The 27,746-nt window shown below is 43.9% G+C and overlaps 1 protein-coding gene across 2 annotated transcripts in view; it reads left to right on the top strand.

Annotated features, from left to right (window-relative positions):
- The first annotated feature begins 3,905 nt into the window (after positions 1 to 3,905).
- xirp2a (xin actin binding repeat containing 2a) overlaps positions 3,906 to 27,746 on the top strand; it is a 35,063-nt gene continuing 11,222 nt past the window's right edge. Inside the window, exons 1-5 of one of the 2 annotated variants that reach the window (XM_057027579.1) lie at positions 3,906 to 5,090; positions 17,309 to 17,411; positions 24,091 to 24,236; positions 26,763 to 26,900; positions 27,572 to 27,661. In XM_057027579.1, coding sequence (XP_056883559.1) covers positions 4,875 to 5,090; positions 17,309 to 17,411; positions 24,091 to 24,236; positions 26,763 to 26,900; positions 27,572 to 27,661 — 693 coding nt within the window. In that variant the 5' untranslated portion in view covers positions 3,906 to 4,874. Of the gene's footprint in view, positions 5,091 to 17,308; positions 17,412 to 21,183; positions 21,351 to 24,090; positions 24,237 to 26,762; positions 26,901 to 27,571; positions 27,662 to 27,746 lie in introns of those variants that run through there. The other variant, XM_057027580.1, reaches the window with a different exon arrangement.

Raw genomic sequence — 27,746 nt, 5'->3', positions numbered from 1 at the left:
GGGGAGGGAGGGATGGAGGTGATGGAGGGGGGAGTAGGTGGAGGAGGTAGCTAGAGGGGTTGTGGGGAGGTGGGGGCTGGGATGGAGCAGCTCCCACCACTGAGGCATGAGCTGGAAGAGGGCTGCATGTGCATGTGTGTGCCCGTGTGTGTGTGTGTGTGTGTGTGTGTGTGTGTGTGTGCCCGTGTGTGTGTGTGCCCATGTGTGTGTGTGTGTGTGTGCCCGTGTGTGTGAGCGAGAGAGAGAAAGAGAGACGGCAGCACAGCGAATTAAACAGAGGGGACCATATTTCAGCCATGATGATGCTTTCATCATTTGATGATTCATATTTATTGTAAAATAGATTCAACGTTTTCCTCATTAGCACTGTCTCGGCTACTTCCTGTCTGTCCGTCCGTCCGTCCGTCTGTGAGAATGCTGCAACCATCTGCACATCTGAATTATTTTAATGCCTTTAACCACACCGATGAGCATGCAAAGATTCTTGCGATTATATTCTGTGCCTGCAGAGAAAAACCACCCTAAACGCATGGAACCACCATCATTTTCTGTCATTATTTTCTTAAAGGGACCAACCATCATGATGCTCATCTCTGTAATAGTTGCATTCAGTGCATTGAAGAGGCTTTTTTTGTCCTGTTCGTGTAAACAAGCTTTCCTCACATGAATATATTGATAAAATATATAATGAGGCTGCATCCATAGAGCTTTATGGCATGTGAATGCACCACACCGGGGGTGTGGGATGAATCATGAAGTTCTCTTCCATTCCTGTGACGTGAAGATCGTGGGAGGACGAGCTCTTGCTCTGTGACAAAGTTTCGGCTTCTGCCCGAGTTATAAGCCATGATTAATTCCCAGCAGCCCCCTGTCCAGCTCCGCTGCCTGGCCGGGTGTAATTGTTTCCCCGGGGATACACAGACGCGGCTTAGCTGTCTAACTGCTCTGTGACCCACAGAGTGTGTGTTTCTGGAGGTGTGTGAGACCAGAAAAGAGCTGGGATGAAGAGCTTTCTTCACCTCTTGGGGAAACAGTGACTTGCAAAGGATACTGTACTCCCACAAATTTAGATTTTAATGTGGGCTTAAATTGAACATATACCTAACAGAAACAAAGCCACCCTTATGATTTATTTTGTGCCATGACAAGAGTTTATATACAGTAAATACACATACAAGCCTGAGAAGAGTTATCCAGTTTTCTCTCTTGTTTGGTGACCACAGGAATACGTGATACATGATTTGAACTTGATGAACAAATTTCTTTCCTTTATGGATTAATGACATCTTGATTCAATTACTCCAAAGATGATGAAACTGATTAGGAAGTGACGGTTGTTTTAATTGAATGTAATCCTTCATGGGCCAATAAATGACACTAGGTTAGACATAATAATTTATATATATATATATCTTCCAAACCACATAAAAACATGCATGAATGTTATAAATGAATGATGGTTGCTGTAGTATTTCATAACCACTAGTTGTACTTCCACATATTCGCCAGCAGAGGGCAGTCCTGTACTTTAAAAGTAAAGCAATGGAAACTCCCGTAAATCATCTGCCCTGGATACTGGAGCTCAGTCATAAAACTACATTTAACAGCGTTCGGCCTTGTATATACCTTTTATGTTTGCACAAGAATACAGCCAAATACAGCCTGTGTATGGCTGAGAGATGTTGCACCCTGCAGTTCCTCAGCAGACCAAAACATTCTGTTTTTATTTTTATTTTTTCTTGACCCCTTTAAAGCTGGCTATGATATTGTAGTTGCCATGAATGTGATGCAGTCCGTTTTTCACACATTTCGAAGGATGAGGAAGAGAGTGAACTGGTCAGGAGAACAGATGGCATCCCCGTCTGTCTGGCATTTTTAAAGAGCGCTGCAGGCGAGGCCTCAAGTCAAACAACCCAACTACACTGCCACGGGCGATCTCAATATTTCCACACGGGCTTTTCTAACCATATAGATTAACATTTAATGCCAATTTCAAACTGCATTGTAGCCCTCTGAAACACAGTAGAGAGACCAGTACGGTTCAGCCGAATGCACAGCCACATTAGCAAATGACTGTAATTTCATTAAATGCATCTGCATGCAAGTCTCTTGTGACACCACTTCCCCCCTGGTCCTGGAGGAAGTCAAACCTGTAACTGGAGCGCTGTAGCTGACACTTGATCTTTATTGGTGGCTGTTTGCCCGCGTGCCAGGAAAGTCAGCAGGAAGGGAAGTGTTTGGTGAGTTTCACTACAGTTCAATTAAGGTCATTCAGATTTAACATGTTTAAAATGCAAATGTGGCAATTTTCACCTGCAGACCCCGACTGAGCACTGAGAACACCAAAAGGCTGTAACGCAGAGGACAATAGCAGAGGTGCTTTTGTATTTCAGGTGGATTCGAGTCGGGCCTGACTCTGCTGCCACAGTAATCACATTTGGTTTGGTGGGTAAAGATCTAATCTTGAGCAATTACAGGCATTAAGAGCTCTTGAAAGGCTCTCTGGTAAATGGAGGAAATAAGAGGCTAGAGAGTTTATTTGGTATGAAACATTAATATAGAATTTAGCAGGAACTGCAGCTACTCCTACATCCTACAGAGGAAAAAAACAGACAGCTCCAGTGTAATTGAAAACCACAGAAACAAAGGTGGCTGATAAAATAGTGAAGCAGCAGACAATAAAAGGGGACGTAAGAGGAACTCATGCAGGGTGCAGTGGATTTAACAGAAGCACGGCTTTCATTGTATTGGTATGAGGAGAAGTGAGTTTTATGAGCCTTAGATGCAAAAGTGAGGAACTTTTCATTATTCTTAGCGAGCCACATTAGCGTGGACGTAGCGCTACACGCGGGGATAAAGAGCAATATCTTGTCAGCAGCTGACAACTAAATGTTGCTGCATGTCTCTGTTGGAATTATCCTGCAGCACTCGTGTTCTGACATGGAATGTAAAACATACATTTTAAATGATCTCTAGAGAAAAAAACTAGCTCATTCATGCATCTAAAGCGAGAAGATTTTTTAATTTTTTGCTCCCCTGTTAGAACACAGAGCCAGAGTACTGGTGGGGCTGATCAGGTCATTAGAAATATGCAATAATGGCTAAAATATGCAGACCCAGGGAGGGAAGCTACCGCGTGTCGGTTAGTGGTGACAACATTTAGCCGCTATACGCTAGCGTTCGAAGGCTTTAGTGAAGGGCTATTAAACATTTAATCTGTTTAAATGTTGAATTATAATTAACGTAAAGGGGTTTTGCATATAGATCTTAACCGTATACACTTTACAGCTAACGCAAACACAACCAGACAGACATTAGCATAAACGGATGCAGGCGTCCTTTTGTGCCTTCTCTGCTCTCTCAACAACCTCAAATAACGGAGGAACGCGGGGCAGCTTTTCCAAACATTGGACAGTTTTTCTCATCTCAATTTATGTCAAAGTTGAGGGATGTTCATTTGATGTCTGTTTGCGTTTGCAGGCTTTTTAATGGAAACAATTAAGACTTTTTGGCTCTGGAAGTAAACACATTAATCCGAGTGGGCATCAATGTTGACTTTTAATTGCATGTGCATACTTTCTCTTTTGGACTTTGTGAGTTAAACAAATAAACACTTCTTTGATGATTCGCATCACGTTCTAGTCTGCCATGCAAATATAGTTGTTTGGAACATTTTATGCAGGAAACAAGACAGAACCTGAATGCTGTACCTCACCGTGGAGTCTGGCTGGAGACCCACCAGGGCTGAAATGTTGTCTGGTTCTGGTAAAGATGGGCTGATTCATGTTGGGGGGGCTTTACTGTTTGCTCTCACACCAAATTCCCCCCAATACTCTGCTCAATTCTCTTATATTTCCAACATTTTTACCTTTTTTATTGCAGTTAGGATGTATGGGCGTATATGTTCCCCATTGTGAGGAACTGCGGAGACCAGCTGGCTTCAGGGGACACGGGATCCATCTGAGTCTGACACTTTGGTCCTGTTTGAATAATGTATCTGCTGCTGTTGGAGATTAAAGCCTCCGTGTGTGTAGGACTGTCAGATGTGTATCTTGACCATTCATTCTTTGAGATTAGCTCATCAGGATTCCTCTCTCTCGCTCCCTCCTTATGTGCTGTGTTTACGTTCTTGACACATGTTGCCAGTCACCCACGGTTTCCTCTGCCGGGTCATCCCATCTCTCCTCTTTATTGTCTGACCTCTGCCCATCTTTTTCAGCCTGACTGAGGAGCAGGGCAGTGAATGTCTCATCTCGATTAACATGGTCCGGCACCCCCGTGTGCTGGGAATCATCCCAACCATGATGGATGTTTGGATAAGAGAAGGACCTGTTGTCTTCTGCTTTCAGGGCAAGGCTTATAATAAGAAAATATAAAAGGGGTAGTAAGACAAACATCCCCGGTCGCGTCTGCGGGGCAGGGCGGCAGCGTCCGCTGTGAATGGGCCTTCCATGATTTGTTCTGGTGTTAAAGGCAGGATGGGTGGGTGAGGAATGGGCAAAGCGTTGCTGTTAATCTGCTTCCTGAAAGCCTCAAATCTGAACTCCCTGCATGCTTTTTTGTTCTTCACATGTAGCCACGCTACAAAACCCAATACATTAGGACAGAGAGACCTTTTTACTTGATGTAAGAAAGTGTCTGGATGAGTTTGAATGAGTCTTGGTTTCATCTGCGTGTGCGTTACTGCAGATCAGCGACGGAGAAGCTTTATGTGAACCTTTTCTCCTCCTCTTTCTGCGTGCAGCTCAGAGAGCCTCCCAGTCGACTCCTGCATGTCCCGCTCATCACTTCCTCACACAGTCGACTCCCCCTCAGGGCACCAAGTCCAGAGGCAACAGAGGTGATCGGAGGGCAGGTTTGGTGTCTCTATAACGATGGAAATCCAATCAGGAAATGGAGAGGAGCCGGCCGCTACCGTGTCAGCAGCCCCGGTCTCTATTTCCCAGAGTCCTCCTGGCTGGCAGGTGGAGAGATCAGACGTCGATCCAGCACACACACAAGATCCGCAGGCTGAGAAGAGGATCGAGAGGTTCCACGTCCCCCTTGATAGCCTGAAGAGGATGTTTGAAAAGCCGGCTGAAGCCACCACAGTAAGCACTGCCACTGCGCATTTTTAGTCTGAACTCTTTATGAATAATACACTTTCCCACTTGTGCGACTCCCAGGCCTTTGCTGTTTCCCCGGGAAACTTGAAAAGGCGACGTCAGCAACGGAGTTGCTGATGTGAACGTAGACCCAGATGCAGCTCTCGCTGAGAGCACGTATTGGGTGGAGGATGAGAGAAGTTTGCAGCTCGCTTCAGATGTAGTGTGAAGGTTTGAAGGCAGAACAGGATGTCGCTTATGGCTCCGTTTGCTGGGATATGATTCGCGCAGCAGCAGTTTGGGATTTTCCATTATTACGCTGACTCTGGCAGGCAGACGTGTTTTTCACCACAGACTCCAGCCTTCTCTGGCCTGATTTTTTTCTTTACCCCTTCCCAGCTTCTTTCTTGGAGAGGAAAATGTTTTGGAAGTGAAGCAGATCATTATAAGCAAACCTCTCCTTCACCGGAATGTCTGATGGGGAGACAGAAAAGCCCAGATGACCCAGTTTTTCCCACTCATGTGGTCGCCACATCAAATCTGAGCCCTCCAAATGTTCCAGGAACGGTGACCTCAGAGTTAGAATGGAAAGCTCTGCCTTCATAGCAGCGGAACTTGGAAAATCTGCTGTGGGGACCAGAGAATGTAGATCTCAGGGCCGAAGGTGGCTCTGAGACCCACCGGTGCCTCTGTCCAGTGCTGGTATCTGACACCATGTTATTTAAGGCCTATTTAGGGGAGCTTTTGGGTTAAGCCTGGGTTTCAAAAATAACCCTCTAATTGGTATGTCGGCTGCTGCTTGAATAGCGCAGATCTACTCCTTGAGGCCAGGGACGGAGCAAAGAGAGAGATGGATTTAAAACCACATCACACCTGGCCTCAGAGGTGAGAGTGTTTTCTCGGGTCGATGAACCACATCACCAAAGCATCTTTTGAAGTCAGATTTTCAGGCTCATCCCCTACTTTTGGATTTAGGCACCAATCTCACCGATCTCCTGCGCCTCCTCTGCGCGCTACCCGCTCGGCATGAAACCACAGAGCCAAACACTTTTCACAAAAAGTCTCGCACAAACATGAAAGTTGCTGGGATTATCTCCTAGAGAGAGTTGATGAGCAGCTAACTTTCCATCGGGAGTTCATTCAGATCACACTTTAATGCCGCTGCTCCTAACTGAACTCTGCTCCTTTCACCCGGGGGCGAAGCAACGCACATCCGCCAAAGTTCCTGAAGAAAACAGGCCGCGCAGCTGGTGGAGGCGTCAGTACATCACATCCTGGCGCTGTTACACATGCTGCAGCCTGGCATTGTATCATGAGTGTTTATAGTCTCCTCCAGCCGTTTCCCGACAAAAAGCAGCCTGCAGTGAGTGTTAATGGTGCTTGTGGGCAGCGATCCCAGACTGCCAGAGAGGGAGAAGGGACGGGAGCTCTGTGGAAGGCTGCTTATAAAACATGACCTTGCCTCCATCTCATCTGTAATTCTGGGCTTAATATTTGATGATACTCCCCATTTTGCTTTCTGTGGGCCGTTTCATTTATTTAAACGACTCTGGTCGGACAACTGTAATGGTGACTGAGGGACCCTCGTGTGGTTGCTCAGCTGTGGCCTGGATCCCTCGGTGACAGGAAGGGGGGGGGGGGGGTTCTTGCACTGGAGCCAAGGAGCATGTTTTGCTCATGCGGCAGGCTGATCCTCGGGGGACTCTGGCTTGTCTCTTACAGCATCTACACGACCTTCCAGTCATGAGCGCGTACATGTTGACACACGTGTATGAGACAGAGGTGAGAACAAAACAGCCAAGCAAAGACAGAATGCACCACTAGTAAAAAAAAAAAAAGTTGAACATTGGTATTTAAAACAGATTTCCATTACTTTCTTCCATTTCATCACAATGTCTTGAGGGTTAATAATGGGCTGTCCAGCAGGAGGCCAGACCCAGAATTCAGGAGGCTGAAGCACAACATGTTTAAGTCAATAGATTGAGTTTTATTACAAACTCAAAACACCAAAAGGTAAAAAAAAAAAAACACTGGAAACTCCAGGGGAGTGGAAAAAACCCTCAAAAGAGCTGCAAGGGCAGCTAACTGGCTCTCAGGAAGGCACTGCACAGCAGACAACACAGGAAGTGCGGTCCACAAATGCAAATGTAGCAATGGGCCAAAGCTGGTCCGGGGGCTCCTGCCAGTTTCCTGCCCAGGTGAGCCTAACAAGAGGAAAAGAGATTGCAGGGAAGAAGAGCAGGAAAATAAGGCACAGGAAACCCAGGATCGTGATAACTGTGTCGTAATGTAGATGCTTTTACTGCTCTCGACCTGAGACGGCTTTAATTTTCTGTAATACCCACTGTTGTCCAGTGGGGGGCAGTGCAGCATCTACGAGGGCGCTAAAAGCCGCGTTTAATCCGGACCCAACGTGAGAGGGAGGATAAATGATGCGCTTTTAATCAAAAGTATAACCCAGACACATACTAATCGAATAGTGTTAATTAAACGTAATTATTGAAGCTTTAAGGTGTCTGAAAGGTTTTTCTTTTGTGTCCCTGGCAGGCTGATTAACAGGATGTGCATTCTTGGGGAAGAAAACCTGAAAAAAAATTACTCAATATAAACGGATTTGAAGCGATTTAAGACTGTAGGATGGAGATAGTCACAGTTGTTTAACCCTCTCATGTTGTGACCTCTGAAGCAGCCACTTGCTGGCATAAATTCAGACGGTGAGACTTGAGGGCTGATTTGTCTCCCATGCGTCTTCACTGCACGGTCTGAATGGGCTTAAAGATAGCTTTTCTCCCTGTCGAGATTGTTTCCATAAAGGCTTTAAAACTACAATGGTTTTTAATGCTGAAATTGAAAATAATTCTAAAGTGAAAGGCACTAGACCTTTCACTTAATTCCTTTTGTAATTCTACCTTTTTCAAGTCTGATAATTCCTGGTATGGTAGTACCTATATATATGTGTGTGTGTGTGTGTGTGGTGTGTGTGTGTGTGTGTGTGTGTGTGTGTGTGTGTGTGTGTGTGTGTGTGTGTGTGTGTGTGTGTGTGTGTGTGTGTGTGTGAATGCAGTCCTATACAGAAATGAACTGTAAAGATGAGGAGAATAGGGGAGCTGTGTGCTCTATGTTTAATGATATAGTGGATGCTTTATAAGGCAGTAAGCCATTTTTAAGGCTTAAAAAGAAGAAAGCCATGGTCAGACCTTAGTGGAAAAAATTTGTAGTTGAGTATAAAGCGGAAGCCCAAGAACCCTTTAAATTATGGGATGCTGTTGGCAAATCTAGACAAGAGCGTTTATTTGAGCAGAAGCAGCACGCTAATGCAAGGTATGCTATCTGGTAGATCACTGAAGTTGGAATCCTTGAGAACTGATTCCATTGCTAAGAACCTGTTTGACAATCATTTTAGAAATAGGGAAGAGCTGTTAATAATTGTAAAGTGTCCCTACCTTCTACTGTGGACAGAACATGAGGAACACACAACACTGCAGAGCTGTGGAGACAGCATCATACCAACATGTTTAAATAACTTAAATAACTAACTAGTGACCTCTATAAGGCAGCTCAAACCTCCTAAAGGGTATCAAACTATGAATAATAAAGCCAGTGGGCTGGATCACATTACTGCTGATTACCTTAAATATGCAAGTCCCTTTATGTTACACTGGTTTTATGGGTCATGGTTAGCTGACTCAATGCATTCTGTTTTGTTAGGGCTAGATAACTGCTGGTCCAAAGATCTTGCCAGGATTTTTCTAAAGTTTTAGACATAATTATGCTTGATAATTGAGGATGAGGATGATTGAGTTCATCAGCTCTACTGACAATCAGTTTGTCTGTAAAGCCAAACATAGCGGATTCTGACTCACTGCTATCAAAATATATCAAAATAATATATCAAAAGGGGTGATAGTGTTCCAGGTCCATTCACTTTTTACATTGTCTAATAATGTCCTCTGCACAAGGGAGATGCTGGAGCATGTTGGACATCTGATCACAGCTCAAATGTCTGGTGTTGATGACGATGACGCCTGCCGGCCCCAGTATGTTTACACAGGCAAACCTCATGGTGTGAAAATGCAGCGCCACTGTACACCACTCAATTATTGGTGAGGTAAAAAAAAAGTGAGGATACAGGAGGCCAGAGTCAATACCTTTGAGAAACCGAGCCTATAAATTCATGTGCAGGCCAGGTGAACAATATCATCATGGCTTTGAAGATGGCTTTATTTGGTTCAAAGTGTTATCTAAGTAATATGTGCCTTTTTTTCTCTCCTGTCAGTCAAATCGACCATGAGTCTGCAATAAAGACACTTCTTTTATATTTATTTAATTCGCATCGCCATAGCTAAATGCACTTTAAGTGTGGAGCGAGCTAAAAGTCACACTATGTCTGCGAGAAAATTGATTCCGGTTTGATGAGGACACCGGTGTCCTCATCAGACCTACTGAGCTCGTAAAAAATTCCATTAACTTTTCTCAGGCATCTCTTTCTCCTCAGTTTCACAGATTCAAATCTTTTAATGGCGCTGGCGGCGGAGGCAGGCTTGTGATGCAGTGCTAGTCTGTTGTGTGATGATGACCTGTGGCCCAGCTGCAGGAATAGCTGCGCTGCCGCGGGGTAGCTGCCAGGCGCAGCTCTGAACCCCGACCGATTTATCTTACTTATTCAGATTGCACAGACACTCAATTTCCTACCTGCTGCCTGGTTTGTTTCTTTAGGAGAATTGAAACGCAGAGATGTCTGCCGTGGGTCCCTCTTAATAAGTGTTAAGTCGTTTGTTCCCCAGCGGGTCTGGTGGTAGCATGTGCATATTTACTCCAGTGTGTGATAATGCATTCCCATAGCAGGCTAATGAAGGCATATCTTGGGGCTTTTTTCCACGCAGATTGCTGTGGGACCTGATAACACACTCTGACACCCTCAGCCCCACAAGAGCCTATGTGTTTAACAATTAGCCAGAGACCTTCAGGCTAACCGTTTTAATTATTTATTATAAACGCGACGCAATATTTTTAGAGGTTTGACAAATCTGCTTTGTGGGGCTGCAGAACATGGTGCCAGGATGATCCTTTTTCCTTCAATTGGACACCAATGAGACATCACATTGCTGAAAACAGTGACTACGGTAACTTTGCCTGTTTGTGAAGTTACCATCATTTTGATACCAGATGACCTTGTATTACTCGTTTACTGCGTTGGATTTAAATCCCCAGAATATCAGTGAGGCATACAGTCTGCTAGCTAGCGTCGCCTCCCTGATTCACTAATATATTTGGAGACGCTGAAAACAGATCCTGTGCTACTCTGGAGTCACTGCGTATAAATAGTTTGTGTCTGGTGATGTGGGCATTGCTCAGGGAACATTAGTGGAGCACGGAGCCTGATGAAAGACTCTGAAATTTGATTTACATGCAGGGAGCAGAGGGCCATATTGTGAAAGAAAAGGCCGCAGAGTGAAGGCAGCGACTAACAAGACTCGAAGAGAATCAGGATGAGTCAGCAGGGAGAAAATCAAACGGAAAATTGACTCGCATTTTCGGCACTTGAAGAAGGTCGGAGTGTGATTAACAAATTTTACTCATGTTTTAGTTATGTTAAGCCCCACCACATCCCATTTCAGACCCAACTGCTGAATTAATCACTCATCTTCTCTTTTTCCCACAACTTTGTTTCCCCCTGGCGTTGAGCAAGTCGGTCAGAATTCGGCCCTCTTAAAAGCCACTTGCAACTAGCAGCGACCCGTCCTCAATATATAGCTTGAGGAGAATGAATATAGACCGCTCAAAATAGTCAGACTAAATATATATACACAGTATATCTGAACGACCACAGCATGTATGAGTGAGATCATTAAGTATATTTAGAATAGTTTTTCACGATGCTCAGAAACGTTAGCGTTGATTCCGCCTCAATGAATTCAGTGTTGAGTTTCAGCAGCCGAGCTTCAAAACTCAAGTCTGGACATCTGTCATGCTTTCATTTGTCAGCTGCTCACGAGATTTGGGTCACGCCGTCGTCGTTTAGGGAGAGGCGCAATCCTCAGACACTCTCCTCTGCTCTAAGAGCTTTCGAGATCGTGAGCCCAGGAAAGGCCCGTAGAGCTGGACAAGTGCAGAGTCAGGACGCCAGCGGTGGCTAAAACTGTGCCCGGGGGGCCAGGGGGCAGTTAAAAATGGCAGCAGAGCAGAGCACTATGTAATGGACTGCATATTATGACTTCATCATGGACCAGTCAGAGGATGACCAGTTTTACACTCTCCAGCTCCACGTTTCCAAATTAGATTATATATTTTTAAGAGGACGGGGGTTATGATACGATATGTAGCCCTGGCGTCAAACGTGCATCCCTGCCGGCCTTTACCATCACACAGCGACTCCCACTCTTCTCTCTCTTCTGTTCTCTTGGTCTAATTATTGGTAATTTTTATACCGGGCCGCCATTTCAACAAACTCCTCAACCTGGTTAACACTCTTGTCTCTCCGTTTCCCCACAAAATTAGTTTTTGCTTTTAAATGCTTCGGCAGCAGATACTTGAATCAATCTGCTAAAATCCTCTCTGTTCAGCCTGTGATTGCCTATTCAACTGAAACTAAGGTCGCGCGTGTGTGTTTGGAAATAGTAGTTTTTCTCTGCATGCTGGTCTGAAGGGCTTGTAGGCCTGCCAATGTACAGGCCCACCATCGCAGCCAAAATGTCCAAATATTTACTTTTATTTATTATGCACAACCACGTTTCCAAACAGTCAATACACGTTTCAATAAGGCTACGCTGCACGCCACGGCGTGGTCACAAACAATGGCTTCACCGCTACTGTGCTGATTAACCCACCTGACTCTATAGCAGCAGCCTGAACAGATACTGCCCCCTACTGGCACACATGTGCACAAAAACCACAGCTAGCGCTGGTGTTTGTAAGGACTAAAAGCCTCGGCACTGGAAATATGTCCAATATCTGAAAGACTGAGCACCCAAAATAATCAAATCTTGGATCTGTTGTTGAACTTTAAATATGGTTTGCTTTAACCTGCGGTAGTTTTCATATGTAAATCTATATTTTAATATTCCAGCCAGTCGTTTATGACCTCTGTGACTCCCATTGACTTTATAAATTGAAGTTTAAGGATGTTATAAATTAATAACTGCTGCACGCTTCATCCCGAACAGGCAGAGCTGGAAATGTCATTCTGACAAAGTGTTGCATCATGTAGCCGACCCAGGATAGAATAACACACCGCACACACTTTCACGGTCTTTAAAGCTCTCAGAGAGGAAACTGGAACCAAAGATGTGTGTGTGTGTGTGTGTGTGTGTGTGTGTGTGTGCGTGCAGGTACAAAGCACGTGCCTCTTGGACATAAATCTCAGCAAGTTTTTGGAGCAGAGAGCTTTATCTGTTGCAGTTCTGCTTAGAACAAAGAGCAATTGCACATCCCAGGGCCTTGGTTGTAACTCACTCTATGCTGTGGTGTATGTCCCTGAATCCTTTTTCCCTATTTTACATTATTGTGCCTCTGGCCTCTCTGTGACAATGGCTTTCACTTTTGGGCCCTTTCTTGGACTCTAGCTCCCGTGCACCATTGTCTCCTCCACCCTCTCTCAGCCTCTGCTGATCTGATGGAGTTTGTTTTTCCCTGTCTGACGTATGAGCCCCGTACGATTCTGTGCTCGGTGTCCATTCACTCACTGGTTGGCTTTATCGTGCAGATTCTTGCCTCATCTCTTTCTCTTCTCTTCGCTCTGTCTGAACTGGCTCTTTTGTGCCCCTTTTTGCCCACGGCTGCCTTAAGCATCGCTGTGCCTCCGTCTAATGAGGGCGGTCCATAGAGGAATGGAAACAAACCCAAAAGAAGCTGAATGCTCTGCAAAAAGGAAATGCTGATGGCACCAGTTGTAATTAAAGCCAGAGAGAAGTTGTCACAGCTAACGAGAGAAGAAGGGGGCGACTGATGTGTTGACCTTGAAGAAGAAATACTTCATTAATCCCACTTGGAGAAACTATTGGGCTTTTTTAACAGTCACATACAAGGAGCAAACAGGTTTTTATTATATGAACACAAATAAACAGAGAGGATTGGGAGGAGGTAGGCTGCCCCCAGACAGGTGCTCTGAGCATTTTGGAGGTTTCAGTGCCTCCTGGCATCTCTCCTGCTTCCAGAACACAAACCCACATCTGTAGTAACTGTGCAGGGTGAATATGCACTTAATAAAACAAAAGAAAGTTTTGGATGAAACATAATAGATCTAATCACTCTCCCTCCTCAGGTTAGGACTCCTTTTTCCTCATTAACCTTTTCCTCATATTGCTACCAAAGGTTTTCTTGCAGGTTTTGCTATATTTACTCCCACAGCCAGAATGACTCCACGGGCTTACAATGCTGTTTCCCTGAAAACTCCAATGCTCTGATGATGGGATGCTAAGATATAGAAGGACTCGATTCTAAATGTAGCGCTTCCAAATTAGAGTTCCTTAACACTCAGCTATTGGTGAAATAATGTGAAAATGCAGCATTTGTAAGCAAATAAAAGTTTTCCACACAGTCCTCAGTTCCACCTGGTACAGTACATGCGATACATGCGTTTTCCCTTCCTCACGACCTTTGCTGACCTTTGTTAAACTGTCCTTTAGTCCGTTGAACTGTCCTTTAGGCCTTTGATGGAAATCACCACCTCATAAGTGGATGTGTGCAGCTGAGACTGAGCTGTACTCACAGTCTAGGAGTGTGGCCTTTGGACGAAAAGACCTGTCCCAAATGACTTTACCCAGCACCCAGAGTGATTTGATGCTATTCTCAATGTCTTTGCCTATACCTCCGGCGCAGCTGCCTTGTTAAATTAACCATAATGACATTTAAAAGTCAACAGATGGAAAGGAAAATACATCTTAACCTCCTGTTTGCACTTTTCTTTCTTTGTAACAGACAGTGAAAAGACAAGAGCGCACGAGCTGTGAACATGGCAATGTTGTGTTTTATCATCATGTACTTCTCTGCTATATAGGCACACATAAAAATCACGATTCTTCCTTCATGGATACCTGTAGGTGTCTGAAACTCGTGTTCCCACTCATCCTTTCAAAAAACAAGTGCAAATCATTTTTTTTGCTTTGCGGAGCCAATTGATTTGTTTACTGTTATATGCCAGCAGAGCCACAAGGCAGTAGGAGGGTGCTGAACCACAAGCACCACGGGTAGGGGTTTGGTTTGTTTTTTTATGGATGGTGGGGGATATTTAAAATGTAAAGGAAGACGGAACTATAGTGCTACTGCAAATGCCCGCTCAGGTTCTGCCAGCTTCCCCCAGATGCTCATTTATGTTGTGAGCTAATGAGAGATTGATACGTTGTTTGTTTCACACAGGGCAAGGAATCGTCCAAATGAATGAAAGATGGATGGACAGGGCAAGAAGGTCACTGAGGAGGACAGGCGGGGGACCTGCGTCTGGAACTACAACAAATACAGACGAGACAGTTGAAATCAGTGAGCGAGTCTGGACAAGGTGGCAACCCGCTTTCCTCTGAAATGCCACGTTGGACCTGCAGATATTGATTTATGTTTCACCGCAACTTCACCGACTCCAGCAAAAACATGGCAAATTGCACAATATTTGACCCCAAACTAGTCAGGGAGGAGATTTCTGTCAACAAAACTCTTTTCAGACTTTTTTTCCCCTTTTGCATTTCACATTTAAACAAGTTACATTCTTTAGCTGTGGTTCAAATATATCTTTGGAGGCAAAAAGTGAAGATAGCGATCAATCATTTGCTTCCCCGAGCAGATTTCGAAACATTGCGTTCTCCTTTCTCCATGGCCGAGGCTGTCACGTCCTGGCAGATGACATTTGATATCACAGTTCTTTGCTAATTGAATTATTGCGACTGACATTGACAGTGTCAGAGGGAGGGAGAACATTTGAGAAGCCGGGCAGACATCTCTCCTCGGTGACCCACCGCAGAGCACTGCATGTCATTAAACTCTTACTGGCAGAAGCTAGCTTGTTAGAGGATAAAAATGTCAACAGCAGGCAAAGGACAATCAGTGTAAAAGTGTGACATACTTAGACGTGGAAGAGCGAGTTTACACATTCCTGGGTTGTCTGATATCTGCCTCTAATAGGCACAAATGCAAAGGTGAAGTCACCTTGCTATTCCTGCTGTGTACGTGTTGCTCCTCGCTGTTACTGTGTGTCTATCACAGGTCCTACAAGCAGGTTAGCAGACAGCTGTTCTATATGTGCTGGTACCATATGGCCAGAGTAGAATTTTGTTGTCTAGTTTTTTCCTCCTCTCCCCTCCCCTCCCCTCCCCTCCCCTCCCCTCCCCTCCTCTCCTCTCCTCTCCTCTCCTCTCCTCTCCTCTCCTCTCCTCTCCTCTCCTCTCCTCTCCTCTCCTCTCCTCTCCTCTCCTCTCCTCCTCCTCTCCTCTCCTCTCCTCTCCTCTCCTCTCCTCCCCTGACAAGCCAGCAATGTTTAGACAGATTTCACCAAGCACGCTCATTTATTAACTCTGTCTGTTGGAGATATGTGCACATATCTGACAGCATCACCACCTATACCCTCCCACACCTTCCTCCTCATCCGCAGGCTGAGCCAAGGAGAACATATGGAATGGGACTCCCTGCTTTCTATTAAATAGATGATTGTTCCTCATATCTGATTAATGATGGCGTGGCACAGAATAGAGAGGGAAATCAAAATGCTGCTTCGTAGCACGCATCCTTAGGGTTAGACTTTGGATTAGCAGACAGATATTTTCAAAGTAAATACAATCTATTGGGGCCAGCTTTGCCTTTCTTCTGCAAAGTTTTGTAGCGACAATCTAAGTTTGTGTTTGCAGCTAAGAGCTTTATGGTAATACAGAGACTGTGTATACTCATAGAATATGCAAGGCATCCATCCCTTCTTGAAAACTCTGAATTCCGACCTGTTTTACAGTATATTATCGATGCTTACTTTGTTGCCACACCGACTTCGCATCATTCAGTTTTAGTGAGACGTGGAGAAGCTTGTTTATAATATCTCTTGCTGTTTTTTCAATGCACTGAGCTGATAATTTTGTCAAGCGATTCAATGATGTTCAATCTGCTGTGATGCAACTAGAAACTATTAACGTACAGAGAAAATACTTCAAACTGTGTTTACACCCACAAGCCACATGTAGAAGCTGCATAATTTACTGCAGCCTTTAAATGAAGTGTAAACAAGCCAATCCAAGTCAAAGAGAGATAAATGTTGGAATCTCTTTAATGGCTCTCATTCAGTGAATGTTGCTTCACTCCAGCCAGCTGCAATCAGTGCCACAAATGCACGCACACACACATTTTCACCAAAGCACTCTTCTTTCTCATGCATTTAATCACCCGCCTGTTAGCAGCCAGCCTGGACCTTGTACTGCTGCTCATTGTGGCTCACTGATTTGAGTCTCATTTGATGTGAGGGGGCTTTAGCAAGGGATGACAATGCCAGTGATGGAAAGCAGCAGAGGATGTGTACAAAACAGTTTTGTAGTGTGCGCATGTGTTTAACACTGTAGAAAAATATGCTAATTCCCGTGCATGCCGTCCTGGGATTTTGCTAAAGGACAATGTTCTGTCCTTTAGCAAACTCTGAAGAGTGTGTGCGTGCGGGTGTGTGTGAGCAATGTGGTGATGCTGCGTGCAGAGCTGTTTTCATGTCACTCCACACTGATGCCTAACAAGATGCTCTTGGGAAAAAAAAATGCTGTAGGGAATACATTTGATTTGCAAATGTAGGGGGAAAAAGATGGAGTTCCATACATTTCCAGAGACCCACACGCCGGCAAACATGCATAAACACAGGTGTGCTTGTTCCCCTCAGGGACGATTTGCAGCAGACTAGATGCAGTGCACTGGTTGACTTCTAAGTTTTACAAAACGCTTCAAGGTAAAAACAAGCCCGTGTGCGCCAAGGTTGTCCCTTTTATCAATAGAGACCCTTGAAAATACTGGTAAAAATGCCTTTAGTACCATGAAATGGCTCTATTAAATTTCAGCCAAGCTGTTTGAACTAAGTAACCAGGCAGTGTTTACTGTTGAAGGTCTTCTACCTTGTGCAGGTATACACATTTTCTGTTTCCCTAAAGCTAAAAACTTATCAAATTGCTTGACTCTAGCAGCTGCTATGCGTGTGAACTGTACGTGTGTATTCTCCCCCTCTCCTGGGAACGAGCGCAGGTGTTTTCATTGATTCCTCTCTCGTTTCTCCTGACAAGGAAGTAACAGCCCTCCTGTCCAGAACAACGACGTCCAGCAGTCGCATCCAGGCCGATCCACCGGCAGATCCCACCATGGCCTTCTGTGTGGATACCACTTCCTGTGAGTATGTGGCTCTGTCGCCAGGCGGATCTGTCTTTCATGCAGCAACATTACAGCTAATCCCATCTGTTCTTTAAGATAATGATTTGACAGAAATGGGTTTGGAATACTAGATTGTTCATGGCCAGATAAGAGTGCCTCCATGGCAGGTTTTTAATGGGAAGTCAAAATCGGGTTCCCATTTGTGCGATAGCACTGAGGTGATGCTTCCAGTTTGTTTTCTAAGTGATCTAGATGGTAGAGATAAAGGTTATAGGGCAGGGTATACTTTTTAACTCCAGTCCAATAAACCCAGTAGTAATACTCTGACCTCTCTGGTGTATTGTATGTGCTTTAGGGCCTAATTGTATCGGAGCTTTTCTAAAGGTTGAAAGGAAATCATCTTTCTTAAGTGCAGCAGCAGCAAAAATGTTGCGTTAATTTGACCAGTCAAAGACAGATAATCCCGGAGCTGGTCGGTAATGCAGACTTAGAATTTGATTTGAAAGGAAAGCAAGGACAATCTATTGTGGCTTTTATGGCATTAAGCGTAACAGCATGTGTAGATAATGCACATGCTCACGGCACTATGCACGCACTGTGTATTTACAAGCTTTTGAAAGTCAAAATGGAAAATTATTAAAATCATTTAAGGGGGCAGAAGAAGCATTAAAGTGTCAAAAAATGAGGTTGCAAGCACACACACAGACAAACACTTCGTATGTGACTGTGTGCTGTCTCTTCTGTTACACATCTACATTTACCACTTCTTGCCAAACTGCTCTTGTTGCCCCAAGTGATCGACAGCCTCAGTCTTTGTTGACAAGCAAATGCTCCATAATCTACCGGGACACAGGACAGACACCACATTTGGGGGGGGGGCAGACGCTTTAACTGGATGCAAAGCTGTGGTCTAAATCTCCATGCTGCTGCTGTCTCCTTGTTTAATTGTTTCTTCTTATGTTCGATCAGAGTCACCACACACACATGCTTGTGAGGACAGCACAGGAACACTTTGGCTTTTATTCTGTAGAGCTTGTGTCTATATATTTTTTGCACGAGTTGGAGATTGTTTAAACTTCACAGATGCTCCCGCATTTTCCTTTAAAAGAGTTGATCCCACCAGTTGGATTTACCACAGGAAGCAGCTGGATTTTAGGATGACAGTGATGACTCTGTAATACCCTCTGAAAACTTTTGGGTTTCCACCCAAAAGTATCAGTGGCCTCCCCGGTATTATCAATGTGCGATTATTCTGCAACACAAGTGACTTTTAAGACCATTCCTATTTGCATAAATAGAAAATTGAAGTCGGGCCAAGATGTCTATTGATTGGAATCTGGCCAGGGGTGGCTCTGGGCGTGTCAACTCAATATCTGTACACAGTACAGGCTTGAGGGGTTCCTGAGGTCATTAACTTCCTGTTAAAGTTTGACCAGCCTTTACCTTGTCTTTTAAACACAGCTTATTTTATTGTGCTTTTTTGCTGTGAAAGAATGAGACTTGGAAACAGACACAGGCAAAACAACCTTACAAAAATGAAAATTATGACCATTTTTTCCCAGCGTTTACCTTGTTGTTCCTGCCAAAGCGCTTTTGGAAACCATGCACAGTATCGACTCTTGGCAAAAAAGATGCAAATTAAAGGCGTATGTATATTATCTATCTATCTATCTATCTATCTATCTATCTATCTATCTATCTATCTATCTATCTATCTATCTATCTATCTATCTATCTGTCTGTCTGTCTGTCTGTCTGTCTGTCTGTCTGTCTGTCTGTCTGTCGTCTGTCTGTCTGTCTGTCCGTCTGTCTGTCCGTCCGTCCCACCCTCTCTTCCTCCCTCTCATATATATATATATTTATATATATGTATGTATGTATGTATGTATGTATGTATGTATATGTATGTATGTATGTATGTATGTATGTATGTATGTATGTATGTATGTGTGTGTGTTTGTGTGTGTTCTAAAAATAAGCCACACTGTGTTATTGTGGATTTTCTCATTTTATTAAGTGCCTGATTATAAAACAGCATATCACCATTAGTGCAGGCGTGTGTGTGTCGAAAATTGCATTTGACCTCAGAATAGAAAGACCCTATCTTATTGACTGGAAATTAAACCGCATGGGAATGTATCCACATGGTTTTCTCACAGTGAAATATGCATTTGTATTGATCAGAACACCTCGTTCCAGAGCAGATGTTCTATCTAGACCGACTGATATAGAACCTGGGAATTGAGTTTGTATACTGGCAGTTTGCTTACACAAATTAAACTAATGGAATTCGGGGCTCTATTTACAGAAAGTTGCCGTGAGCTAAAACTCGTGGGACGTGGTCTCGGCTCCGAGTGTGTGTTCAGAACTTCATTGGGTATTCTAGAGGGGTATGTTTATTTTCCATGAGGAACAGGAAATCCATGTGCTCTTTCAGCGGGATTATCAGGTGAGAGCAGCTCCTCCACAAGTCTGATAACCACCTTTTTCTCTCGCCGATGCGCTGCCAGCTTTGCCTCGCGGGGTGGGCTGAACACCGAACACCAGGACGGTAAAACACACAAAGAATATGTTGAGCGCACAGATAAATTATTCCAGACTTTGTCAGGCCAGCTTCTCTCTTGTATTATCAAGTATGGAGGTAGGTTGAGAGTGAGTGGATGAAAAAGCCTCAGGCTGATCAGCCACAAACAGGTCACAGGTTTGAAAGAGGACCTTTGCTATTGCTTCAGGCCAACCAGCCTTCAAGAAGTAAGCACAATGAGGAAAGAAAGGAATAAATGCATCTAATAAAACACACGATCCCCCCAGGATGGGAGGCCGAGCTTTCAACACATTTTTCTGCTAAAACACTTACTGATAAGCATTGATCATTGAAGTAATTGAGCTCAGCATTCTGAGCATATGAAGCATTGTCAGCTGGGACTAATGGGTATATTAGTTTGACCCGGCCAAGTCAGTATTATTCCAATAATTTATTTTTATTGATTTTCTTTGGCATTTTCTGGAATAATGGTATTTATTTTCTGCTGAGAGGTTAATCTTTGGATCGATTGTAACTAACATGGAGTTATAATCAGCAGATTCTTTGTTTATCCCAGCATAGTGAAAGACCAAAGGTGATCTATTGGAACACTAGTGAGCTTCCTGGGAGTGAGACTCAACACCTTATGAATGATTCACTTAAGAATTCCCTAATTCAACATGAAGAGAATCTTCTTCCTTTTTTGTTTTTCCATCAAAAGGATCAATTTAATGCACATTTAAACACATTCAAAGATTCATTTACAGTTCTTTAGGATATTCCTGGATAATCTTTAGGGCTGGATCATTAAGCATTTGATGTTTAAAGTGCACCATAAATGAGGAGAGAATGTTGCTTTGCAAAATAGGTACTTTTCATGGTGAGTAAGTCTAATGTCTGGATGGGACTACACACATCCTAAATATCAGATCACTCGTCTTTGGGCTAAATTCATGTATTCTGACCCGGACGTAAGTGTGTACAAATCTGTATTTTTGTCACCTATGCGGGAGCCTTCACACTGGGCTATTGACTGGAGAACTTGCTGGTGTTTTCCAGCTCACACTGTGTCCCCGACGGCATCCATAAGACTGCCGTGACATAAGGTTAAGGGCATGTTGACTACCTCCAAACTAAAAAAAGACCACCCTCATCCACCTAGCCCCCCCCACCCCCACCCCCCAAGTCCATCCTATATTTTTTTTTAACCAAGGGGGACTTCTAAAATAAAATCAGCTGTCACTGGATGCCTGGGTCTCATTTAAGCTGCACTCTGCTGGAGCTGGTCTCCAGGCCACGCTGTCTGTCTCTGCCCCGGATTTGCTCATGTGAAGACCAGACACCAGATTAAATAGAATTCTCTCTGGATCCAAGGGACATTTTGCTTCTTTTGGATTATATTGTCACTTGTACAGCCTACACACTTACATAAGGTAAGTGATTTATGTGGACTATAGGCAGTTTAAGGCCGCATCTTGCATCAACATAAGCCTCAACGTCACCCCAGCGCTTCGAAAGTGTTTTTTTTGTGCTGAAGCGATAAGTGGAAGGAGCCAGATTAGGAACGGTAGATGGCAGTTTAGCCGGTAATGAATAGGGTTGATGTGCCTCGGCTGTGCATATATGACAGCCCTTTGAAGCAAAGCTGTAGTGTGCTGAAAGATCAGGTGCAAAAATAAAATGAGCCGTGACATTATAGTGCGTGTTTTGCCATTCCACTAGGATTTGTGCATTGTCATAAAACATGCATGAGCTCTTCCTGTTTCCTTTCAATTGACACAACCACCAGCAATCCGATCTAAAATAATCTCAAAGTATAGCAAATCAGGAGACAAAGCACTTAGCCTAGCATAACGAAGCGCCGGAGGGTAATCCAGTGTCAGTATAGCCTTACTTTGATAGATCTGACAGCTCAATTATCGTGGCCGTTTTGCTTTTGTCTGTCGGGAAGAAATTGCCCCGTATGGCTGACATTTCAATTAATGTAGCCCCATTTGGTGCCGCTGTCAAACCTTGCTAACCAAAAGCTTTGGTCGGTAAGTAATGAACAGAAAATTGGGTGTTAAAGGCTTGTGCTGAAAGAGGGTGTCACCTCTTTGATTATCAGATGGCCTTTGCCAGATACAGATTCTTGTGCATCCATTTAGCTTCGACCTGCAAAACTACACACTCACATTTGGAAATGACCCTTTCTGTTTTCATATTTGCCTGTGCGGTCTTTTGCCCCATCACCCTACTCCACCCCTCAGCCGCCATTTGCCAGATTTCTGATCATTTTGGGGCAGACAGCAGTGGGGAGGTGTCGATGGCCCTCGGCTTGGCTTCATATAGCCTCCGTGACAGGCACAGCAGCAGTAAAATGGCCTGCTCCCTTGACATCTTGCAGTTTCTTTTCTATCACCCCCCCAACCGGTTTCATCACGTGGTATTGAAGAGATATGGAGCTAAAAGGGAAAAAAAATATATCTCTAGGCGCTCCTGTTTGCACGCCATAAAGCTGAAAATAGGCTGTAATAATTATAATGTGGTATCAAACTATAGCACAGGCTCTGGCTTTGTTACGTTCTCACACAATGAAACCATTTCAACGTTATTGTTAATGCTGATTAAACATCTGCTGGTGTCACGATTTGATTACTGGCATCGTCTCAAATGGTCTCATTTAAAGTTATTCATTGATTCGCCTCTTCGTTTTTGTTTTGTCCTTCCCTTTATTTCTATCGCCCCGACTTCCAGTCCATAAATCTCCCTGACACGGGGGAACATGACTTGGCAGAGAGACCGAGCCGGTTTATAAAAAGGATGGCTTTATTTTTTCCTCCAGTCAGTCCGTGTTACCTCATCCGCGTGTCATGGCGGCGTTGCATATGACATGCCTCTCTCAGAAGTCAGAGATATCTAAAGTGTTGCCCTCATCACTCTCAGCCATTAAAGCCCCGACATGTCTGGCTCTGCAGAGCAGGACAACAGCATTTCTCTTGGGTGATATATGAGAGCATTATTGTGTTTCTGTCATCACAGTACACCGCAGCCTAAGGTATAGGATATCTGACCTGTATCGCTGGCCCATAATACAGTGGACAAAATTCAGTTTATTTTCAGATCCTGCTGTCTCCAGGACACTCTGCCTCTGCCTGAGGGGCTGGAGGTTAGTCTAACACGTCAGACATCGCACCGATCGAAAATTGGTGGGATTACAGACCACATCACACCAATGATTCAAATATAACTTCAAATTGTTAGAAAACAGACGGGTGTTTTGAGCCAGTGGAGCCATAGCTAAACTCTAAGTGGCCTCAGAAGTATGATGATGACGATGACCACCAATGCTTTTGCACCAAGGAAACGCTGACTGCACTTATATGTGTATTTACAAAGCAAATGCCATTATTTGAATCCACTCTAAAGTAGGAATTAAATTGACCCCCCAGCTCTATATCATACTAAATGTACATGACTCCGGGAAAAACACAACAATGAGTAGGATTTCAAAATGTCAAAAGGTCACAGTGTTAGCTCATAACAGCAGAAAATAATTTCTATTTAGGTTTCTCTTTCATCCCACGGTGTTGTTGCTCAGAGAGGGAAAACATGCCAGGAGCTGAAAGGTCCAGTGTGGGCGTGCGCTGAGCCTTAATGGATCCAGCTCTGTTTCTTAATCGTGCTTTGTAGTTCTGAAAAGTCAAATGCAAAATCAGTTTTCCCATTTAATTGGCTATCCGCGGGGATGTGCCGAGCAGCGAGAATCGCGAAATAGTGCCTGTTGATTGATGAGAGTGCAGCTTCGGTTTCATGTCGATACTCGTTACAGATCATTTGCTTCCAGCCATTCCTTAGCGATTGTGCCAACTGTGCACAGAACTATGCAGATATCTTTAATAAAGTCAGGCTGGGATTACAAGGACTTTGATCTGGGGGGAAAAAAATTAAACTGCAGCCTTCATATTTCAGACATGAAGGCACCATCTGGCATTTTCTGAATGAATATGGTGTCTGTTCATCATGATCATATTTCATTTAAGAAAACGTCAGAAAATCCATTTGGCTGAATCTGCCTAAAGCAGCTTGTTCGGGGGAGAAAACAACTTCCAAAAGCTAAAGGCTACGCGCTCACTAGCTATGATGCATCATAAGACCACTGACCCCTTAAAGGCTTATTTCTTATATTTGCAGCGGTCGGCAGCACAGGAAGATCAGGACGTCCCCAGGACTGGAGCGTTGACCACCAGCAGCCCGAGCCAGTGTCAGTGAGGGAGCGCTTGGCCATGTATCAGGCAGCAGTGAGCAAGAACGAGAGCAATAGTTCTACCTCTGCTACGGTGAGACGATGCTTCCACATGGTTTTGATGGGAGATGACATTTAAAGCGGGATGGTGGCCATTTGGGAAGTGCTTAGATTTAAAATATGGCATTAACAGTGTGGTGCTGCCAGTATTTATGATTTCATTTCTCCCTTCTAAACCTTTTCATTGTTTGGTTTTATCATCTCTCTATTTTGTTGTACAAGAAAACAGAAACAGTTCTATATCCCCGATGAGGCCATTTCCTCTGCACAACAAAAGCCAAAATCTGTTGGCTTCGATTCAGGTGGAAAAAAAGAAATATATCTGAATCCTTTTGATAGGTAACACTTGTAAAATAGTTTTAGCTTATTGCAACCATCGTCTGGGCAGAAGATTCATAATAGCATGTCCATGCCGTCACTATCAGAAGGTGTTATCATGAGAACATCCATGTATAAGTAGTCAGTGTATAAAAAGTGTCGACCTCCGAGCCCAAAGAAGTGGCACTACACAGACTATGGAAAGATGAGAGCTTGTGGGAATACGTAGATGAGTTGTTGCTTCAGAGCACGTCAGAGAGAGACAAGCACTTGACCAAAGGCCTTCACATTTACCTCTTTGAGCGACACACAACATCCACAGGCTTTTACACGGTATTCCACATTTTATTAAAAACAAAAATATGTGCACATAGATTTGTTAGCCAGACTCGGAGACCCAAGGCTTTAGTAGAATTTATGAGACCGAAGTTTATTTATCAACTCAGTAGTTCTACTCCAAAGCCCTGATTCTTTTCATGGAAATTATGCAGCTGCACCTATCAGCAAGTGAGTTTTATTCAGTTCTAAACCCTGATCTATGGTTGCATTGCATGATTAAAAACCTGAAGCCAGTTTAAGCCTAAAAATCTCAGCTTCATAGCTGTGGATGTGGGCAGTGACGAATAATAAATGTGGAACCCAAACGATACAGAAGAAATACAGACCTGATTAGAAATGCAAATATTCAGTAATGAATTAATAATATAATTACTAAAACAGATGAAAGTTTTTATTGTTGCAGCTGTTTCAGCTCAGTGCACTTTGGTAAAGCCTTGCCTTTGGCTCCTGGTTGCTTTACATAAATGGCTCAGTAACACATGCACACACACACACTTATGTCTGAAGTAACAACCACAGAACAAACCAGTCAGTCTTAGTGTTTTTATTAATAATTTTGTGGTGCAAAGTTGTCCCCTTGCTGCAGGAGCCAGACTACAAACATCCTTGGCCCTGGTGAGAGTGTGGATGCCTGGTCAAGCGGCTGACAGCTGAATGTTTCATAGGGAAAGGGAGGTTTCTGCAGTGGTAGCGGTCGTGTGGTGGTGATGGTGTGTGTGTGTGTGTGTGTGTGTGTGTGTGGGGGGGTGGCCAGAGGGAGTCAGCTTAGGAATCTTGTTTTTCCTCTGTGTATATTTGCAGCTGTCGTCTGTACGTCCATGCTGGAGTGAGAGTGCTTGGCGATAGCTGTAGTCTTGATGGCCATCGCTCGTCCCTCCTCCTTTCGTCCAGCCACATTCAGTTGAATTGCATATTTCCAAAAATCGGTGAATCTTAAATCAAGCATGTTTAGCTTTCAATGCAAACCCCAATGAGGTCCCTCCTGTCAAATGTAGTTGACAAATCAAATCAGCAGTGTGTAAACCTGAAGAGAAAAGAATCCCTCAGCTCTGTATTGATTGCAATTATTCTGCTGCCCATAGTCAAAGTACAAAGTACTATATGTTTGTATCCTTAAGCATTATTGAAAGACGTTGGTGTCATAGCGGGTGGATGTTGTAGGATGAATTATTACCTCATTAATAACATGACGGTCATCGACCTGAACTCCTCTGCAACACCTCACAAATTGTGCTGCATCAAAAATCATTTTTCAGTCTTGCAGACATACAGAATACTGTATAGGCTCCTGTATGTTTAACAAGGGAAGCAAGTAGAAATCCCAAAAGAAGATTACAGTATGAAATAGCATTAGTGGCTTTCATGGCAAGATCCCGCAGGATGAGTCCTGCATGCCTGAGGTGAATGCAGAAGGAATACTTCTGTTCTTATTTCTGCTTTTGTATTTCCCAGTTTTAAGCCATAAGTCCTGGTGCGGTTCAGCAAAATGCATCAGAAAGCTCTCTGTGGCAAATCTAAAGTGGCAAATCTGAAAGAATTCATTACCTATTGATGTTTTGCATTTTGTTCTTGGCCAACCGCAAAAAATAAATCTATCGGAACTGGGTGCCTGCCATGAAATGTCTTCCTGACATTCATACAAATAAGGTCCGTTGGTCTTTTTTCTCCTTAGATACATCGCGTTGACTTTTTAAAAAAAGCTATTATCTATTTATTACCTTCCCAATAACTAATACACCCAAAATACTTGATAAATAATTATGATGTAATCACAAATGTGCTTTTTTATGGAATTATGCTGTTTAAAGGATTTAAACATTAGCAATCAGTGTGAGCCAGACGATTAACTGAGGTCAGAGGTTTTGTGTTGGCAAATGTCATGTGATCTGTTCTCTGCTCGTAGATGATGGATGAGTCAGAGGCGTGTTCACTGCCTGGAGGCCTGGCTAGTGTGAAGAGACAGTTTGAAAACCAGGAGTTTGCCTCGTCCTCATCTCATTCCAGCGTCTCCCAGTTGCAATTCGAGCAGAGATCCTTCCAGGTGAGAACCACAGGGCCTCGCATCTGCTACAAAGTGATTTGAAAACGTCTTCCTCATCAGCAAATCTTTGACTTGAGGCATTCGCGTGGGTCAATCCAAAGAGGGCACGATGAATGTTGCACTGTCATCCAGAGCGTGAACAAAATGCCAGAATGAGTTAAGGGTCCAGGATGGGGCAGGGACTCAGCAACGGAAGGTCAGCGCTGGCCTGCCATGAATTCTTCGCCTCTGCTCATTCAGGCGGAGTGGATTCATTGGGTGCACAAGGGCCCTGCTGAATACTAAATTTTACATGGAGATTTGAGAGGGGAAGTTGATGTCACATCAGGTCCAGCAGTGCTGATTTTACATTAAAAAAGCTTATACATTATAAAATACGTTGCTCTGCTATAAAGACTGGACACTTACAGCCTGCTTCATATCTTTCATGATGGTGAGTATTGAAAAAGGCTCAGATATTACTGCATCCAATTTTGGGCTTTCTTTTTGGGCTGTTTTGTGTATAGCATTTTTGTCTTCAGCTCTGAAATTTTGGCTGGATCTCAGAATCAATATCGTAAACAGCAGCTCTGCCAGAAAGAGACATTTGTTTGGAAACATGTCAGGGTTTCATTTCACCCTTTGAGATAAGATTTTCTCACTGCCCACAATCATTTCTCTGTGTTCGACAGGAGAAGAGGAGCTCCTCTTCACAGGTGACGGTGAGAAGTTGTGCCAGAGATGCTGTCCCCACCACAGCGCTCTTTCACGACCAACAAGAGGTACCGGCTCTTCCAGTCACTGCGGGTCTTCATCAGTATGGTGTCATCTTGCTAATGAACGTCATCTCAAATCTCCAGTTTTCGT

The sequence above is a fragment of the Takifugu flavidus genome, chromosome 3 (genome assembly GCF_003711565.1).
Source record: "Takifugu flavidus isolate HTHZ2018 chromosome 3, ASM371156v2, whole genome shotgun sequence".
Classification (NCBI taxonomy): domain Eukaryota; kingdom Metazoa; phylum Chordata; class Actinopteri; order Tetraodontiformes; family Tetraodontidae; genus Takifugu; species Takifugu flavidus.
The sequence above is the reverse complement of the archived record's forward strand: the minus strand, read 5'-3'. Positions and strand labels throughout refer to the sequence as shown.